This window comes from Pogona vitticeps, chromosome 4 (assembly GCF_051106095.1).
Source record: "Pogona vitticeps strain Pit_001003342236 chromosome 4, PviZW2.1, whole genome shotgun sequence".
NCBI classification, from domain to species: domain Eukaryota; kingdom Metazoa; phylum Chordata; class Lepidosauria; order Squamata; family Agamidae; genus Pogona; species Pogona vitticeps.
This window is the reverse complement of record NC_135786.1, coordinates 55,391,676-55,412,960: the sequence shown is the minus strand read 5'-3', so window position 1 is coordinate 55,412,960 and position 21,285 is coordinate 55,391,676. Positions and strand designations below refer to the sequence as shown.

Below are 21,285 nucleotides of genomic sequence, written 5' to 3'. Positions count from 1 at the left end.
ACAACACTTTTATGAACAACATTAATGTCTGCATGCAATTTCTCATGGCTTTACTATCTGCAGTCTGCTATAATAACAATTCTGTGCTATCTGGTCAATTTTGATTTATAGCTACCCTTTTGGGGGTTTTCTGAGTACTCAGAAGTAGTTTACCATTTCCTTCTTCAAGGGGGGATCCTGGGACTGTGCAGCTTGTCCAAGGCCACACAGGCTGGCTCTTCTGGGAGATAAAGTGGGAAATGGAGCTCCAACCTCTGGTTCTGCAGCCAGAAACCTAACTGGCGGAGCTATCCAGCTAAACCCAGTTTATAGTATATATTAAATTCCGGGTAACTGTTCATGCATCTGGTGTGGTGCCCTACATATCATAAAACTAATAATATGATGTGTTTGTTAGTGTTTAAAGTGCTGCAAGACTCTTTTCTATATGTATGCATGTTAGCTTACTGGATATTAAGGTGTTTATATTCTGTCCTTACTTTCCCATCTCTGTTCTAACCAAGAGACTTCATCTTGGGCCGTGCAGTTCTTGGCTAAATGACATACAAGTAGGCACTTAATCCTAATGCATATTTTCCTTCCTTTCTGTGAGTCATCCAAGACTGAGAATCCCCTCTGACCTTTCTGCAGCATGTCTGACTCATAAATGAGTCAAAGTTTGGAAGCCTGTGTAATGGCTGGAATCCTCTTTGCCTTGCAAAAGCTACTCATTCTGCAGGCACAATTTATTAAGATTGTATTCCCTCTTGAGAATGTAAAAGAAGGTTAATTCTAAAATTATCTTTAATTTTCCCTAGAACTGCCCTGCCTTGCTGTATACATTGTCTTACAGATCGTGAGGATATATTTAATCAGCTAAGCTTAACTACTAAGGCCCTTTGTTTGCTATTGTGAAGCCCTTCCCTACCCCAGCCTGCCTGCCAATAATTCCATTGGCTCCAGGTTGCTGGCAAGATTGCTCTTCATTGGAGCAGATGCTTTCTACAGTGGTTCCCTGTTAGTGCCCTCATGTTCCCTGGGGAGCTGAGTTGTCCACCCTAGACCTCTCGACATAGTCAATTCTGTAACGGCCTCAGTTCCTGTTTCTGAGACCAGTGATGTCTCTGCAAGAAACAAGCCCAGTCTGGGAGTGGGCTTGGTGCCTTTCAATGAGGGTCAACAGAGGTGGCTGAAAGGTGCTGGTGGTCGTCCTGCTCTTTAAAAAGTCTCCTCTTCTTGTGCTGACCCCAAACATTCACCTCTGCCTTTCCGACAGCATCTGAACTTCCTTCCTTCCAGTCTTCCTTTTTGGCCAAAGATGTCGCTGGCTGGCAACAATAATATTCAAATAAAATATATTTAATAAAAGGAGGAGGTGGCTAATTGGCTGGATAAAATATGAGGCTATGGAATTTGAAGGCTGGTCATGCCCAGCTCTTTCCTATTGTACTCTGTTGCCACACATGGGGCTTGAGAACTCCACCATGCTTTTTAACTTCAACCAATACTGTTATCTGATCCAATCAGGATGCATGTCTTTGTTTTTATAAAGTTCCCACCTTGTAAAACTGGGCTCTCTGTCCCTCTTGCCAGGTGAATTTCTTTGATGTCAAGCATCACTTACATTCAACTCCTGCCCTTCAGGAGATCCGATGACACCCATCTGTTACTCTTTATCATGTTATATCATGGTTAGTTGTTCTTGCTGCAACAAATATGGCAAATATTCTGAAAGCATTAAAATTCCCTGGCTTTAAAGTATGAATAAAATTTACCAGTAAAATGAGGAGCAGATATTCAGGCAGGTTTAGTGTATCCTTAAACAAAAACAAGCAAATCCAGGATTTTAAATGGCTGGTTTGACTAATTAAAGCTTTTTGTTCACTGAAGATACTAATTAGAGATCTGCCAGTTTGTAGCTTTGGGACTCCTGGGAGATGTAGTCAGAACATACAGATCTGTATACCTCTAACACCAGTGCAGCCAAGGCCGTGTGGTGCAGATAGTATAACTGTTTGTTACATTTTTTTTCTTTTCCTTTTCCAGTGCTCTGCTTAATTGCAAACAAGAACAGTCCAGAGTGTACACATTCCAGTCAGTGTGCGTGTCTTCGTCAGACCTTAAACAGAACTTGCTCCAGGGCTTTGATGTCCCTGTCCTCAGCAATCTCAGATCATCCCAGATGGCCTGTGCACCCTGCGGCTCTGAAGTGCTTAGTTAGTTATCACTGAAAGGGCAAGGAGGAAAAGAAGAGGCACATACCATAAATCAGGACATATGCTCACATGCCGGACCCAGTTAACTATTCTATATGCTTTTCAATATGCTCCTAACAAAAGGTGTTTATTTGCAAACCGACAGTGATTCAAAATTCTCAAAAAAAATTTCCAATAAATTAAAATGTGTAGTTCATGGCATTTTGAGACTGATAAGACAGGCTAGTTGGTCAGTTTTGTTACTCCCAGTTTCCTGGATGATGGTATTTTAAAAAAAACCAAAACTTCTATATGTACATTTCTGTATAGAAGGAGAAGGACTGAATGCATAGGTCCAGAAATACAAGTATCCCTGTTTTATCAGTAGGAAAGAATCAATTGTTGGTAACTTTCTCATATTAGTGCTTGAAGATAGACACCACCAGATCTGATTATTAAAAGTTCTGTCCTAAACCCACTTAGGACCTCTCTTCATTATATATTTTCCTGCATGGGAGTATTTCGGAGTTTTCCCTTTAGAAATAGTTATGGAAATGCCAACTGCATTTCTGATTTAAAGTTAGTGAATCTAGTGTACCCTGGTACACATTTCTTGAAAAGAAAAAATATAGTGTGATTTCGTAATTTTTCCCCATTTGTAACGTTAAGAGGAAATCAGTCCAGATGGACTGCCATGGGTGATGCTGAAGCACAGAAGACAACTGCTCTTTATTTGTTTGTCCCATTAATCTTACTTTATTTTAATTTCAAATTGAACCCCATTGTGAAGGAGTTGGGGCAGCTAAAAAGGTGTAATATAAAAGCCAGAGTAGCGTGAGAGCATCAGATAAAGTCTGAGGAGCCTAGATTCAAAACCACAGCCATTAAACACTGTTCTCAACCTAATCTGCGGGATAAATTCAGGCAAGTGTGAGCAGGAATGGTGTACACTGTCTAGACCTCCTTGGTAGAAAGATATTATATAAGCATTTCATGAAAAAAAGCAAATACGTTCACTTGTGTGCACACAACATTTAGCTTTTAAGCAAAAATGGCTTCTCAACTAAACTTTGAAGGTATGGATTTTCATCCCTGTGTTGCCTTAGTAGGGCTGCATTTAGTTTAATGGATGTTGTAAAGACACTCTTTTGTATGGTGGCTCACAGTAAAGAATAACATAAATACCCAAGCGTCTCTTCACTGTGTAATGTGAATGCTGGGGTGGGGGACCTTTACAGGGAAATATTGGGTGAGGAAGGAGATCCTTGAGCCCCAGCTGTTTTCTTCAGTTGCTGCTCTCCCATTTTTCTACATGGTCTCTAAGACTGGAAATAGGCCCGGCTGACAGGGAGTGAATGTATGGGGGAAGAGATATATGGCAGCCCATTCTCCTGCCCATTAACAATCTTCTGCAATCAATAATTGCCCCTTCATATTAGTCGGCCAACATCACTGTGAGGGACAGCTCACATGTCAATCCTGTCCGTCAGGTTAGAGCTCTGGTGTGGGAGCCTATGACAGGACAGGAGGGGCGGAACCAATGGAATGAGGCAGTTTGGGACAGGAGAGTTAGACAGAAGAAGAGACAGAGATATATAGAGGGATTGAAAAAGGTAAGATAGACAGGTTAGGATTAGGACAAGGACTTGGAAAGTTGGTGTATTTGAGAACTGAAGTAGTTAAAAGTAATAAGAAATAAAATAAATTGTTTGAATATTGTAACATAGTGATTAAAGTGAATCTATATAAGTAAACATATCTAAAGTCCAAAACAAGTGCAAGTTTAATGAATGAATAATATAAAGGCTATCCATGATTTTCCTTATGTGATTTACCTATTAACCTATAAATAAACATTGTTAGATTTGACAGCATTGATCCATTATTCATATTTGGTATAGGGAGGAGAATATCCTCTGGTGGCAGCATAAAAAGAAAGAAAATAAAAAGTCGTACCCCAAGGCGAACCTGGGTGTTAGGGAAAACAAACAGGGGAGCTCAGGGTGTGCGGCAATCACAAAATAATAAATTCTGAAAGTATGCCATTTACCCTGATTTCTCTTGCCCCTTCTAATCTATAAACCTCATGGCATTGATTAAGAATATGCTATATTGCTTTGCTGTGATGCCCACTGAGAATTCTTCACCCCTCTTTCTGTGTCAAAATAAGCAGCTACTAAAGAAAGCAAAGTATTTCTCACAGTGTGTATATACATAGATTTTAGATGCAGGCATGCCTGGCTTGAAATGATCATATACTGGAAATGAAGCTGTCAACACTGCCTTGACAATCACCTGTTCTCCCCATGTTACGCAGCCGGCATTGCTGTTCAGCTTTATATTACACCCGGGACATGCAGTGATTACAAGAGAGCCATCCATGTTCTCATTGCCCCTGTACAATGCTTTCCTTTCTGTTTGCCCAACGCTTGGATCTTTTAGGAGATGGCTATTATTTTACTGATCAGACTGTTTTGTTTTTAAATACTCTATGTGTGCCTTTTTTAAAATATATATATTTTAAATATATATATATAACATTTTACCTTAAGTTAAAGTAGCTTATCCTTGTTTTGTTTTTTCCTCTTGGCTTAGACTAACAACAAGGGTTTTCAAGACAGAACATTTAGAATAGTTCAGTATTCAAATACTTGCCCACTAACTTAACTGAAGCTGAGGCTCCAATACTTTGGCCATCTCATGAGAAGACTCCTTGGAAAAGACCTTGATGCTGGGAAAGTGTGAAGGCAAGAGGAGAAGGGGACGACAGAGGATGAGATGGTTGGACAGTGTCATCGAAGCAACCAACATGAATTTGACCCAACTCCGGGAGGCAGTGGAAGATAGGAGGGCCTGGCGTGCTCTGGCCCATGGGGTCACGAAGAGTCAGACATGACTAAACGACTAAACAACGAAAAACGAACTTAACTGACCTTAGGATTTATATCTGCCATTATGGAATGAATTACGTGGTTAATTGCTATGTGTAGCTGGTATCAAGACCACCTCACAGGGTTAAGTTTATATAGAAAGCTGCACCTCTAGTTTTTGCAGTATGTTTTGAGACCTCTTTAGAATAGTGTGAAATGAAAGACTTTCAAACCAAGGAGGTTTCATTCTTTCTTCAGTCATGTTCTTGGTACAGGTAATATATGATGAAATTACAGTAGTTTATGCTATCAATGCTAGTTCCTACTTAAAGCAAAACTATCTGTTCAACTACTGATTATGGTAATTAGACAGAGTTCTTTAGTGTTACTACTTTTGCAGAATTGGTTTAAGTCTATGAATAATCTGGTGAATAAAATGGAAATATACTGGAATGGAGAGGGGTTTGGACTTGCACACTTCTCATGAGCAAAACACTGAAGCCAATTCAGCCATATAGTAAAAAGAATAATAGATTAAGTGTCCTTCAGTCTCGAGAAACTATGGTAATGTGCTCTAAATAGAGGACTTGGAACAGCGTCTAGTGTGGCTGAGAAGGCCAATTCGGCAGTGACAATCCCTTCCACACTGAAGGCCAATACAATCTGTCCCCTGTCCAGCTCCCCGATTTTGCCGGTTTTGGGACTGCCTCTTTGCCTCGGCCTGCTGGACAAGGGTCACTTCAAATTGGGAGAAGCCGTGATGCACCGCCTGCCTCCAGGCTGAACACTGATATCAAGGTTTCCCATCTGTTGAAGTCCATTCCTAAGGCCTTCAGATCCCACTTGCAGATATCCTTGTATCGCAGCTGTGGTCTCCCTCTGGGGTGATTTCCCTGCACTAATTCTCCATCTTTTGGAAGAATAATAATACTGCACATAATACTCTTCAAAATACTTTGTGTGCTTGAAATACATTTCAACTGAATGACACAACACAACAGCCCTTTTCAAAGATGACTGGTATTGGGACCCTGCTGCTTAGCTATTGCATTCATGATATAGGACCCTTTCAGAGAAAAAACTTGTTCCATCCTCTGTTCTACTGCTTGGCAGAGGAGGATGGAGTTCAGTGGATTTCATGTCCAAACCATTGTTCTAGAAGTTCATTCTGTTCTCTTTAAGAAAGCCACATCTCTGCTGGAGCTTTTCTTTGTCTGCCTGGAGTGCTGATTGAAAGCATCTGACTGGGAGGCTTTCACACCATCAACTTCAAATGGGAACAGCCAAAATATTAAACTGTCTCTACCCCAATGCAAAGCAATAGTAAAATTAAACCCTTTTTTCAGGGTTCAATATTCATACTAGGATGAATGACCTTGCAATCTTTTGTGTGGCTTTTTTCCCATGGAAAAATAGTTGCGTGGTTTGCTTTTTGACATTTTAATTAAGCAGCTGTTGTTTATGAACAAAGCTTGAATGTTGCCCCCACCTTCATTTGTTGTTGTCCTCTGTTCAGATAATAATGTTCCAACTTGTCATAGGGGATATAAGGAATTACAATGGTATCTTAGCTCCAAAGGAAAACAAAAGCCCAATGCTTTAGTTTTCTTGTTGTTGTTGGTATTCCTGTTCAGCCACAGAATTTCTGTACCTAAATACAGTACAAGTCTAAAGTATAGACTGACAATGGTGGCTCTTAAATATCCTTTTACTATGGTATATTTACATAGGTACTATAGCAGCACTTGAAAAGAGCTCTGAAAAAAAATTATCAATAGAACATTTAATAAAAGATAATAGAACAGAATATGAAATATTGAAAAGAAACGTGTTATAAAATATTCATTGTTTTAAAATTATGCATTATTACAACTAATATCTATAAAACTGTGTATCAGGTTTTTTTTTTTTGTAAGCTAATATCCTTACAACACAAGGTCTCAAGCTTTCTGTGCCTTCATTCCAAGACAATTGGATCTTGGGCAAGTGCTGAAATCCCTTGCTGCTCTGATGGGGGGGGGGGCAGGCATAGAACAAAATTATCCGGGCACCAGCAAACATCACAGGGAACCCATTATTAAACCTGAAAGTGCATTAGTGTTGGAGAGATTTGATTCAGGCAGGGTTTTGTGTTTGAGGATCTTCAGCAGAATTCTGTGCTCAGATCTTGAAGAATAACAAAACAAAGGAAGCGAATTTGCAAATTATACGAGGTGAAAAAAGCTCCTGCGGTGGATTCAAAGCTTTGAGCAGTTAAAGTGTCCACATTTCTGATCTGTACCATCTCTTTCTGTCTTCAAACATGTGTTTTAACAACACCAGAGTCTACAAATCCTCAAGCTTCAGTACTTTGCCATTTTGTGCTTACAATTACACCTTAGAGATTGCATCCTTTTTATGCTTTGAAAAACATTTTTCCTTCGTATTCTGGATCTTCACTTCTAAAATTACACATACATTTTCTCCGCATTTTAAAGGAAAGCCGAATAAGGTTCAGTTAATGCCTCTTATCACTGTTAACAAGCTCTCTTTTTCTCGGTATAAATAATGTCATGTGTCTTCCAGTAATTAGGATATAATGCTTGTCCCAGATGCTGCTGGGTTGTGGGATCCTGTGGTTAGACCCAGATGCAGTTTTACCATGGTGCCAGCCTGACAATCTTTAACCATTTTAGAATCTTGTGGCTGGACAGTGGGATTCTGTTCATTGCTGAGCTGTCTGTTGTGTGACGGTGTAATGGTGCTACTCTACAATGCTTGGGAGATTAACCAGCCACTATCAAGACGTAATCAAGACACCACTGAGTAGATCTTTACAGACCTTTGAAGAGATGGTGTCAGAGGACAGCAGAGCCACTACCAAGAAGGAACATGGATTCACACTTTGTTTTTCTCCATTCTTTGGGATGTAGTGCCAGGCTAATAGCTTAATAATTTCCATGGTGGAAGAATGTAGTGTAAATTAATGGATCCATTGGAGTCTCAAGAAATTTATATAGCAGCTGTAGAAGTTGTAATGACCTGAAAAGGGGCTGGGGGTATTCTTAATTGCAAGGACTGGTCAAACTGCCAACCCAGTTTCCACAGTTGCACCTGTTAGTGGTAGTATCAAGAAACCTGGCAAGACAACATGAAACTTCCCTAATCCAATGCTGGGAACTGAAATGCTTGAAATGTCCTGGGATAATTAGGAAGAAATGATAGCATGTTTAATGTTTTTAATCCCTGGATAACTAGCTTCATCAGACTGATGCTTCTAAATACTTAGCAAATTTGAACTGGGATTCTTCCCAGTTATGTTGTCTTGGGGCAATACAAATGTTTATGCATTATCTGATCTTAGGGCAATAGTGGCAAAAAGTATTTGACAAGCAAATGTTCAGGGTTACAACCCTCTAGTTTATTTTTCTGCAGATGCTCAAGGACATATATCACTTGAGTTGATCAGTGAAGTGATCTAGTACATTGCCATTATATTAAGAAGGAAATTAATCTTATCATTTACAAGCAATTTGATACAGTGAGAGGTTATTTGAAATTAGGTCTGCATTCAAATTTCAGCTCACCAGGAACTCCTTGCATGGCGTTTGCAAATAATAATTTCTTAGCTTCTGTTCCTCTTTGGAGAGAGAGATTTCTGTTATTATGAATGGTGCAAGAAGTATGAAGAATTTTGCATGCTAGAAATCCAGTTCACATGGTTAAGCTACAACTCTAATGTAAGTTTCCTCTAGCCAAACTCCATTTTGTTTCAAAATATTGCTGGAAGAGATTATTTAGAGTGATTTTTTAAAAATTGCTTAATATGGTCTTGCTAAACCTCCAAAATCAGCAAAGAGAAAGTATCTGGGAAAAATGTTCCTGGATCAGTAGCTAAGTCTACAAGTGATCAATCTTTGAGCATGCCAAATGTAAACAGCATAATAGTGTGAGTGGTACTGAATGATGTAAACTGTAAATTGAGAAAGCTTGTGCCAGAATAAACTTGTTCATCATTAAAGTGCCATTACTCTTTGGACAATAATCCTGTTGACTTGTTTTCCACTGACACAACAATCTGCTGTGTTAGGGGTTCATCAGTTACAGATCTTGTGTAAGGAGGAGGTATCCAGTATCCCCTTATGCTAAGCAAAAGCACTGTTAGTGTAAGAGGATGGTTTGCTTGATCTCTGCTGGCCCCACAGAAATTGGATGGGAACGCCATGGATGAAGTGTTTCATTCCACTGGAGCTGAAAAATATTCTGAGCTTCATTGGGTTTGCTACAACAAATTAACACATTCACCTCTCTGGAAATTCATAGAAAAATGTGGATCCTTCCAACAATGGCTGATGACTCAAAGCCTGCAAGGGTAGTGAATGATCTCTGGGTTTTAGTCTAAACTTTACAGAAGATATCCAAGGTGCTCAATCCTTTTGGGGGACACAAGTAAGGTTCAGACAAACATTTGTAATTGAGTGACTTCTCCTGTGAACTCAGAGTTTCCAACTGCTCCTGGATGCTACACAGAAAAAATCCACTAAAAGAAGTGATCAAGCATGAGAATTTTCAAAACAAAGTTACAGGGTGATGCTGGTGAATATTTGCCTTAAAGCTTATTGGCTTTTTTCAGCTATATCAGTATCCATACATTCAAAATTCCCTGTAGTTGTGTGCTAAAGAAAACATGGCCTGTATCCTGATTGTATCTTTTTGTACAAGTGATCCTCTAAACTGTAAAGAAAATAAAGCACATCTCAAGGAACTTATGTTAAGTAGCAGGTGGCTTCAATAGTCACAAGGCTATAGGAAGCCACCTCATTTCAAGTCAGATCATTTGTTTGCACTTCAATTCTGGTACTGCCAGCTTGAATTTGTTAGCTTTTGATCACCTGCCCCATCCTTTGGACAAGAGATTCCTGGGATTCAGTCTAGCTTTCTGCACACTCTACTGAGCTTTGGATTGTACTGCTTGAGAGGATCCTGGTGCTAGACCCTCTTCTGCTGTTTAAAATAGCATTCTTCTGCTTGGGATTGGCACAACTTCTGAGCACCTTAAGATCCAACAGGACATAATCAGTATGGTATGCAACATTTCGATGCGACATATAGTTCATAGCATTCAGATTTACTGGGAGGCTTCAAGGAAGTTATTGACTCTTATTCTACACTTTAGCATACACAATTGTTGTGAGGATCAAAGATAATAACCGTGTTCATCATTTGGAAGGTAATGGCATAGGAGAGAAGAGGTGTGGTAACTTGTATGAAAACAGTATGTGAAGTATAGAATCTGACAGTGAGAAAATATCTTATGTGGTAGTCATCTCACTCCTCAGAATGCAGGCTGGAATCCTTAATTATGATCTTAGACAATGAATAGTTTTTATGACAATACCATGTGAGCTGAAACACTTCAGTCTCAGTTATGAAACTGAGGTAACAACTACAGTGGGGTCTTGACTTAAGAACGACTTGAGTTAAGAACATTTTGACTTAAGAACCGGTCTCATAGGAAAATATTGACTTGACTTAAGTACTTAGATTTGAGTTAAGAACTGAAAAAAACCACGAGGGAGGCAGGGAAAGTGCAAAATTTGAACTTTCAGTTAACTGTTCGCCAGTGAAAAGGGTGCCTGTCTGCTTCCTCACTCCTCCCAGCGTTTAGAGAGTGGATTGGGAGGCAGTCTTTAGACTGCCTGGTACTGTACTGCCTGGACTGTATTTTCCCTGCCTTCCCTGAACCTTTCTTGACCTAAGAAAAAAAAGAAACAAAATATCCCCCCTCTAGTGGTCGAAGGCAAAATAGCAGCTTTCCATTAGTTTCTATGGACGGAAAAGAGCAGATACGGATCAAATGGTTTTCAATGCATTCCTATGGGAAATGCAGATTTGACCTGAGAACTTTTTGACTTGAGAACCGCCTTCCAATACGGATTAAGTTCTCAAGTCAAGACCCCACTGTATAGGTGAAATAGAATAATCCAGCGAATTTGCCTGTTCTAGTCCTAGTCTCTCTCTCTTTTTAAATCCAGCTCAACACTACAGATTTCTTTTAATCATTCAGCGTTCATGGATAGCCAGTGTAGTATAGTGGTGAACTAAAATGGTCAGAATATAACTGGGGAGACCTAGGTTAAGATCCTGACTGAATGAGCTTGGGCTGTACCTAACCTTCCTCATAGGACTGTTGCAATAATAAAACCAAAGCTCTTTAGGGAAAGATGAAATTGTCATGCATAAACAAATAAAAGCAATCCCATTTCCTCAGAGGTACATTACCCAGGTGTTTTTCTAGCAGTGTAAACGAAGTGGTGAGAGGTGAAATAAGCCTCCACAAACTCATCACATGACGACCCACTTCCATGATCCTGTTTGATTCATGATCCAACTGTAATTGCCAGCAGCACATATGAAACATGTATGATAACAGGACATGCATGCAACAGTGTGGTTAATTGCATAATCCTATTTATGTTTTCTCAGATGTTCCAGTAAGTTCAGGGGAATTGCTGCCAGCTAAGTGTGCATAGAATTGCAACATACAGCACCCAGTTCTGAATAACTGTGAATTTTGTACTGTTAACATTGGTATTTACAATTTGGCCCCAATTTCTTTGCTGTTATTTTTCTTGCCAAGTCCAATGAATCATCATGATCATCATCAGTTGCAGATTTCAGAAATACGTAACATAATCAGAGCTACAAAAAATGGCAAGATTAGGAACACCACATATAGGTTTTTTATTAAAACTTGTATCTGTTATAGAATACCAGTCAACGTTTTTATAATTTTGATCGACTGTGTTTTTGAATGATAATAGTGTAATCCTTAAAGGTTATTCTGCCCTGTGGGGGCTTGACTCCACAGAACAGAGCAAAGGAACACCCAACAAAAGGAGAGAAGCTAGTAGATTTTGTAAACCAGAGCTTGCTGATACTCGAGATGTAGTGGCAAGGTTGATAGTAAAGAGTACAGTGGTGCCTCGCATAGCGAGGTTAATCCGTTCCGGATTAACCTTCGCTATGCGAAAACATCGCTAAACGGAAATAAAAAAGCCATAGAAACGCATTGAACTTTGTTCAATGCGTTCCTATGGCTTTAAAACTCACCGTTAAGCGATGTTCCTTCATAGCGCCGCCATTTTCGTGCCCTCGGTAAGCGAGGGCAGGGCGCGAAAATGCGGCGCGGACCTTCCGGCGGCCATTTTGGAACCGCCGATCAGCTGTTCTCCCCTGCTTCGTTGTGCGAAAATCGCTAAGCGAATTGCTTAGCGATCATCGCACAGCGAAAAAACGCTATAGGGGCCATCGCTGAGCGAACGCTCCAGCGATGGCCCGGACCCCCTCGCTATGCGAATTCATCGCATAGCGAAGCGATCGCTAAGCGAGGCACCACTGTATATAGCGTTGCAAGGCGACTGATCCAAAATTCCAACTAAGATATAAGTACTGTATTCAGATCTTTGATGAAAGTTTATGACCAGTTCTTGTTCATCTCATAAATGAACTAAGTGCAAAATAAGCATGTGTAGTCAATTGACTAGATGGGCGGGGTATAAATGCAATAAATAAATAAATAAATAAATGTGCAATATGTAGGCAGATATAAACTAAAAAGCAGAGCTATTATTCTTACTTTGGGAACTGGATTAGATCTTAGTTCCCTCCAGCCCTATTCAATTTCCCATCCAAAAGTCTCTTCCCCTTCTATCTTTAACAGAGTCGCTTATTGGCAAAAAGTTAAATAAATGATTGAGTTGCTTGCAGACTTGCAGGAGGTTGCATGACAAGGCATAACCTTGCATGGCTATGATTAAATTCCATAGATGATATTTTTTCTTCATTAAGAAGAAGAACAACAGTCACAGGGCCATCTTTGATGGTCACGAAATAAATGATGTATTTGGAGCTCATCCTGCTGGGGTGGAATTTCAGGCTGTTCACACTTTTAGGATTAGAAACAACCTTTCACCTTTACTCAGCCATCTTCCTGCCCCCCCATCAAAATCTTAAACCTGAACCAGACACCTCTTGCACTGATACAAACATTATGTGTCCTGCTGGCCAACACCAACAGATCCTTGAGCACAAAAGCTTTTAACTCTTTTGTGCTTTGCTACCGTAAGAAGATGAGGTGAGATGAGATGAGGTCTCTTACCCGGTTACAATTTCAAAGGGTGGCAGATCTTCCAGCTTGACCTTTTCAACCTCTTCTGCATTTTCTGCATTTTCTGCTTCTGCATTTTCTGCCTTTTCACCATTCTGGGCAGCTTCAGGCTGCTCCTGCTTCTCAGCCATCCTGCTGCAATGGGGGACCAGAGAGCACAGCAGTAGCTAAGAGCCTTGCTCAGCCTTCAGAAGCAGATATGCGACCAGCGGCTGGGGGGGGGGGGAGTTGGACTTTCCAGTTGTCAGGAGCTATATATGGATTTGGAGCAACAGCCAGGATAGGAGCAGGCTAGGATGACCCTAGCACTCTCGGGTGTCGCCTCTCCTTCACTTTCACTCTGGCTCTAGTCTCTCTCCCTCTCTCCCACCCCCTTTTATTTCAAAAATGAAGTGAGTCCAGAGGCAGCAGATTAGGTAATGGATGGAAAATCCAGAATCCAGAAGCAATCTATTTATCCACAGCCATGACAGAAACCTGGCTCTGGGCAGGAGAACTGGCCACTGTGTTACATTCCTAGATTTGCCAATGTGCCCTCCTCCTGCCCTTGAGGGATCACCCTTCCAAAGCAGACAAGGAGAGGCAGATGCAATGCCCCTACCTTTTGGAAAAAATAACTTCAGTTATCGTGAGGTGGAGCTGAGCCCGAAGTTGAGGGGAGGCATCTGCTAAAACATCCTTTGTGTTGTTGAGCTGACAACTACATCTTTAAAAGGCTTCTTTCTGAACTGAATGAATAGACTGAAAAGTCAAGAGCCAACATTTTTGTAGCATCAGCAACACACTGACTATTTTTTTAGGTGTGATGCTTCACTAGCATCTGAAACTCCATAGATGTAAACCATTTCTCTGTTTTTTTGTGTACATAGTAATAAACCCGTTGGGCAGGATCTATCTCTTGCTGAAGATTTCAGCAGTGCCCCAAATGTGTTTACTTACCTTAAAATTCTTACTTGTTACATTTTCCTCTAAGGAGCTCGGATTGGTATACATTATGTGGCTGCCCTCCTTGGTAATTTAGTCTCACAGCTCTGTGAGATGGTCATTGCTGAGAGTAAGAGCGGCTGACCCTAGGTCTCCCAGTTAGTTTCATGTCTCACTGGCGACTTGAACCTGCATGTTCAAAGAAGACTCTAATCTTATACTTTACAGCCTCTCATTGTAATTGCAATGTGATATTAGTTGATATGAAATATGTCATCAGCAAAGCTTTTCTCTTTTGCGGGCAGATCTGCTCTTCCTGGTTCTTTAGAGTCCCTCTGGCTGTAAACATTTTGCCTCATTGGGCATTACCGTCAAGAGATCTGGATTGCTGACTCCTATGGCGAAACTGGAAATACTAAGAATAAATAAACTGAATGGGCAGATTTGCTTCGGAAGATAGAAATCATGCTCCTTACTAACCAGAGCAGAAGTCTGCTTTAGAGAGGACTGGGTGTGCAGTGGGATGTGCAGCAGATTTGGAACAAGTAAAAAACTTGATGACTTCTTGAAGTACTCCAGTGAGAAGGGAAAGGAAGGTCTGAGGACTACTGATCTTGCCTATTGGAATTTAGTACAGTATGACCGCATTCTGAGCAGAACGGAGAGAGCACAAAGATAGGCTCCATATTTTTACAAGCACATGTGGGGCGTGTACATTGCATGACACTGAGTTATCCAAAACTTCCTGAGAGTGGTGAGTGGAATGGCATTCATACAGGATTTAGACTATAACGTTTTTTTTAATCCACCAGTCATGACCATAACTATATTAATAACAGAAGGCAATACATGAGGTATGTACACCTGGACTTTTATGCTTTTTGTTCCCTTGATTATCATCTTTCTCTTTACCTTCCCTGTTCTTCTTTCCTCTTGTATTTGCTCTTAGAACCTGTGATTCCAAAATCTTTCTGCACTCTCCAATATTTTATAAATGCAGAAGTGCTATTTAACAGAATGTGCAGAGAAACGGTGCAGCGGCCATTCATAATTCTGGACATGATGTCATATTTCATGTAAGAAGAAGTCCAGTGGCACTTCTGGAGCAGAAGGATAAGCCAAGAGTGGCTGGCATTGCCCAGGGGATACCCAAATGTGCTCACCTTCTTCAGAGAGGTTCTTTCTGGACACATAATACATGTTTGCACTTTGCAGTTTGTACTTCACATTTTTTGGGTGCACTAATTAAAAATACAGTGTGAAAAGTGCTCCAAGCAAGTGAGTTTACACAACAGGGAAAAAAAGGTTGTTTCTTCTCATGCCAGATGGGGCACCCTGTTTTTAGCTGAACCCCTGACATTGCAGGCCCCTGCCCCAAAGTTCTGCTAAGGTTTCAAGAACCTTCCTGAAGAGTGCGGTATATGGTGCAGAGAATGACACACACGTCTTATGGGAACAAAAAGTGGTTCCTGCTAAAGCAAACCTGAAGTGTTAAGTTATGATGTTTGAAAAGGCTGTCCCATTGGCTTTTAGAGCTGCTATAGAGACACTGTCAGTTCCTTTCCCTATCTAAATAAGATACCTTTACCTTCACTTAATTTATTTTCCTTGTTCAAAATAAAATCCTTTACATACAAGCTCCAAGGTCCTTCAATAAGGTGTTGCACGTGCATTAGTGCAAGTGTGGCATTAATACTCACTGCTGTGGCCTAATGAGTGTATGTTATGCATTGATAAGTTGCAGCAGCTGCTGCTACTGCTGGGGTGGGTTTTATTGTACAAATCAGACCGTGACAACAATTACTATAGAGTGTCCTATCTATCACGTCTCATCTTAGGCAGAGAGGGATTCTTCCAATGGTATGGAATATTTTCCTTAGAAAGTATATTGTTTCCCCCCCCTCCCAGTGGTAACTATGTTTGTGTGCCAGAACCCCAGACCAATAACTAACTCCTTTGACATTTTAGGGAACAATTGTGAGGCTGGGAATCCTGAGCTGATGAGTGATCGCTCTTCTCTACCCCCTTCTCATGTCCCTCTGACCCATTTTATTTTTGGAGGCTCTTGACTGCTGGATTAATCAGGGTCCCATCATTCTTGCTGTTTTAGCTTTCACTGGAGCCAGCTGAGCCGTGCAGATCAATGCTGAGCTTTAATCTAATCTCTGGAATGCAATGCCGGGATTGTGCGTCTCTCTCTCTCTCTCTCTCTCTTTCCCAGCAGCTGATGAACTCCTTCTAGGGCTGTGCCATGCCTGTTGTACAGACAAACCACTGCAGGCTAAGTGTAGTAGACCTGCAAGAGAGATTGTGCAGAGAATATATAGTAATGCTATACTATAGAAGCTAGTGTAGCACAGAAAGGCTAATATGTGTGTGAAAGGGGGGAAAAATAAAATAATTGATAGGAAAATCTGGTGTGTGTGTTTTTTTTGCACTTATTAAAAAAACTCAAGGGTTTTTTTCCCTGTTTTGAATATGAAGAATTTTGTAAATGCTTTAGAAACAACCTGAGCAAAATTCTCCTCCACTTGAATTGGCTGCACTAAGTAGGTACAGTAGTTCTTAACAAGGAAAAGATGACTTGATTTCTGCCATACGCATGTGAAAGATGAAACCCTGATACACTAATAAGGCTGAATATAGAGGGGTTCAAATCCATACTTTCAAGAGTGATGCACTCAAACCCTGGACCTAGATGGACAGAACTGCATCTCCATATCTCTCACATTCAGTTTTTATAACCTCAACCTTTTTCCAACTCAAACATAAAGAAAGGTGCAAATTTCTTCAAAAAGTGATTGAAACAATTTTTTGCCTATCCTTAGTATCTGTACATAGAGATACACATGCTTCAATAACAAAATGAAATTATTGTGAAACACAAGGTGCCTATCCAGAATCTTGATCTTTCAGTATAAAAACAGCCCATCTGATGGGTTTGAAATATGTAAGATTTGTCCCAGTTTCAACAGAAGGCTTGCCTGTTGACATATTTCAAATCACATTGTTCTCCAAGAAGAATCAGTTTTGTAAATGTGAGGACAAGTTACAAGAAGCATCCTAAGGAGAAAGTCAATCATTCTCTTATAGACCAGAATATATCTATAGAAGGGTTGCAGGTCAACAGTAGCGTTCATGCTTTGCATGCAGAAGATGTCAAGTTCAATCATTTCCAGAAGGGGCTGCAAAGACTCCTACCTGAAATGCTGACCTTGCACAGTTAGTACAGAGCTATGGTTCCAACCACGGGTCTCTAGATGTTGTATTCGCGAAGGCTTTCACAGCCGGGATCTAATGGTTGTTGTGGGTTTTCCGGGCTCTTTGGCCGTGTTCTGAAGGTTGTTCTTCCTAACGTTTCGCCAGTCTCTGTGGCAGGCATCTTCAGAGGACAGAGTGCTGACCACAGCCAAAGAGCCCGAAAAACCCACAACAACCATCTCTAGATGTTCTTGGACTACAATTCCCAGAAATCCTGGCAGTATATGTGAAGGTTTCTAGGAGTTTTAGTCCAAAAACATCTGAGGACCCAAGGTTGGGAACCACTGGTATGAGGCATCCTTTGCCAGAAGGATCAATAGTTTGTCTCCATTAAGACAATGTCCTAGGAATTTCTAGGAATTCATTGGAAATTGCTTTCAGGAGTAAATGAAATAAATGGGCCCAGAGGAAGACAGGAGTGTAGGGCAAATTTCACTACATATGTATGTTTATTTAGTACACAGTGGAAATCAGACCGGGGAGAGCGGAGGGTTAACGAGGCTGGAGTCTCCGACTCCAAAAGGGGGGGAGGGATTAGTTTAGCAGAAGGATTTTTTTCCCTTTGGGTTTTTCCTTTTTTCCCTGTTCTTTTCTTCTTTCTTGCTCTGTTTTTGTTTTTTGTATGTTGATACTTTAGTTGAATTTAAATAAATAAATAAATAAATAGTAAATGAAATGAAAACAATAGCTTACTCTTACACCTAAATTTTTCCCACATATACAAAGATTTCGATGATGAACTTCAGATCATCAGTCTCCTGTATATGCAGTAATAGAATTGTAACTTAGAATGTACTTTGAAATGTGTGGGAGGACCAATGTTCTATTAGAGGGAGAAATCTTACACACTATAAGTATTCTTCCTTATAATTTCTTGAGAGAGATTGCTGTATTTAAAATTAATAATTGTCTTGGTTTTCTGTAATATTTATGTGGCCCTCTAGTCCTTTCATTTTGTCATTTTGAAGAATGTTTACAAAATAATTGATATAATTTTATAACACCCATTGTCTTATACTTTATGCATATATCTATTATCAACTAGTAATTCCTTAATAACTACAAATAATCACACTGTAATAAGTCAGATAAATCAAATGATGGCCAGACAGCTTTGCTCTAAAGCTTACTCATTAAAAAACCCCAAAAACAGTTGAGCAGGCTAATTTAATGTTTCTTTAGTCGTAATTTGCAATCAGCCACACTGCAAATAAGCCTACTTTATAAATAGCAGTCTTATTAGTATTATTAGCAGACAAAACCTATCCTGGCTCCACGCGCTGGCAAGATTTCTTAAAATTGTAAGTACATATTTAATACCTCTTGGTGCTTTGTTTTTAAGGGCTACCTTTTTTACACTTTGCATGTTTGCGTCTCCTGTTCTGCTGGGTGGGACCATTGCAGGATATTTTCTACCTATAATTTTCATTAGTTATGCAATTTGGTTTGATTTTTTTTTAAATTCAAGAAGGCTTCAAGGGACAGTCTTGGAATCAAAGCCTTCAGGAAGCAGTTGGCCAGAAGCAAAGGTGAAATAAGACACTGTATCTGGCAGGAGGGAATCTGCTTTTCAGAATAAAAAGGGCAGATGATTAGGAAAACAAAACATCTCCCCTGGATACTGTGGGTTGGCAGCCCATCCTCTCTTTCCCTCTGTTGTAACAACTGCAAGGCAAACAAACAATAAATAAACATAATTACTCGCAACCCAGAGGGCATGTCTTTCTTTCCTGTATGCATCAGCAACTTGTTGCTCCATCCCAGTCACTGTGAGTTTTTTCCGTTGCTTTCATGGCTAGATTGACAAGCTTTCACCTCCAACTTTGCTCTCTATACTTGAACCTTCTATAGCGCTAGATGTGTCTAGAAGCTACAAGGAGAGGAAGGCTTGTCACAGATTTTCTTGGACTGTTTTAATCGGCTAGCATTAGTTTGTGTGTTTGTTGCATGTTAAAGCTGCCACTGATTGGCATCCTTGTCAAGCTTCTCAGGAGGCAACCAAATGTATTAATCTGCAGTAATCTGTTGCTATGTATCCACTTGAACCACCTTCCCTTCCGGAGAGAAAGAACATGTGGGCAATTTGCACCTTCTCTTGAAGCTTTGAAGGGCTACTACCTGGGTAGAAACATGACCAATAAAACAGGAAATGTCAGTCCCCATGACTCTGCTATTCATCCTGCTCGATCCTAGATCTTTAGATTATGGAGTCTACAAAAGAGTAAGTCCCACTGAATGTGGTGAGGCTTTTTTGTTGCCAGTTAAGAAGGGAAAGGACTGCAGCCCTGGCTAGTTTTATGTGTGTTGGGAATAGATTGGAAGCAAGACTATTGTGTGGTGGTCCATACATATGAAATATTTGTATATTGGGGTTTTTTCTAAAATTATATTTGTTATCACATAACTGCTGGATAGCTCCATGGGTTAGGTCTCTAGCTGCGGAGCCAGAGGTTGGGAGTTCGATTCCCCCACTGTGCCTCCCTGATGGGGGCTGGACTAGATGATCCATAGGGTCCCTTCCAACTCTGCAGTTCTAAGATTACAGTATTATTATTACTATTACATGGAAAAGTGGATCAAGCACGCACAATAAATCTGATTTGCGCTGTGTGTGTGTATAACATGCATACATGCATACATACATGAATCAGGGGTTTGTGATTAGTTATGGTGATGAGACAGGCATTTGCTGCTTTAGGCCCAGGAGTCAGATTCTCACCTAGTTCTATATAGAATCCCTGTGCTTTTGTCAGGTGGGAAAACAGTGTCTCTTAGTGGAAAACTTCAGGCTTGCTATGCAGAAGATCCCTCTTCAGTCCCCAATATCTCAAGACAGGGTCTGGAAAAAAAATGGATTACACTCCTAGAATGTTTCGGCCAGCATGGCCACTGGTTAGGAGAGTCTGAGAGCTGTCGTTAAGCAAACACAAGAATGATGACAAAACGTCTCCAAGCTCTGGGAGAAATGTTTGCCTGTAACCCTAGAGAGCTGCTGTCAATCAGTGTAAGATGGCACTGAACTAGATGGGCTGATCCATATAAGGCAGCTGTCTCCACTCCAAAGCCCAGTCTGCACTTGCAGCATAAGCGGAGAGCCCTCCTTAATTTAGGAACAGAGCCAATGAAATTGCTCAGTCTTAAAGGTCTGGATGGCTTAAGACTTCACAGAATTCTTAAAATTCCAGCAAGGCCCTTTGTATAAAGGCAAGATCCTGCTTTACAAATACCAGAGGCATCACGGAATTGATCATGAGAGGAAGCTGGTACCCAGGCTTAAAGAGTGTACCTGCATAAAAATACTTGTCATATAGCAAACTTAGAAGTAGATTTTTGACTGTGACTTTTAAAAAATATTTTCTCTCTGCAGAAAGATTTGTGTTGAGGGGTTTGGGATGTTACTGCTGAATGTAGTGTGATGATTTCAGGTATACTCCAACATGAAATGCTCCAGCTAGTTTTGGAGCTCCATGTAAACTCTGAATACAAAATTTGAAAGCCCTCATCATCTTAGAACTGCAGAGAGCTGGAAGGGGTCCTATGGATTATCACATCCAGCCCCTGTCAAGGGGGCACAGCAGGGACTCAAACTCCCAGCCTCTGGCTCCACAGCCAGAGAGCTAAAGCACTGAGCTATTGTGTTATGTCTTTATTTTATTTATTAAATAACTTGCTGGTCCCCCCCTCTTTTTTTTTTTCTTTTGTTATTACGGGAACTTAAAGTAGCTAACAAAGTAGAAATAGAAAGTAACTAAGATGATATTAAAAACAACATAATACGGTCCTACAATAATTGAACCATTGTGTATTTTTTACCAGGCATCTAAAGCCATACAGTCGCAGGCTATGTAGTGAGAGTACACCAGGGGTGGGCAATTGATTTCTATAAGTGGGCCACATGAAAAATCCG

At 40.4% G+C, this 21,285-nt stretch overlaps 1 protein-coding gene across 1 annotated transcript in view; it reads right to left on the bottom strand.

The window, feature by feature from the left end:
* The window catches only part of APOBEC2 (apolipoprotein B mRNA editing enzyme catalytic subunit 2), a 28,218-nt gene extending 6,944 nt beyond the window's left edge, over positions 1 to 21,274 (bottom strand). The window contains exon 1 of the mRNA XM_020795718.3: positions 13,185 to 21,274. Within this exon, the coding sequence (XP_020651377.1) occupies positions 13,185 to 13,324 (140 nt within the window). The 5' untranslated portion in view covers positions 13,325 to 21,274. The remainder of the gene's footprint in view (positions 1 to 13,184) is intronic.
* Between the last annotated feature and the right edge of the window lie 11 nt (positions 21,275 to 21,285).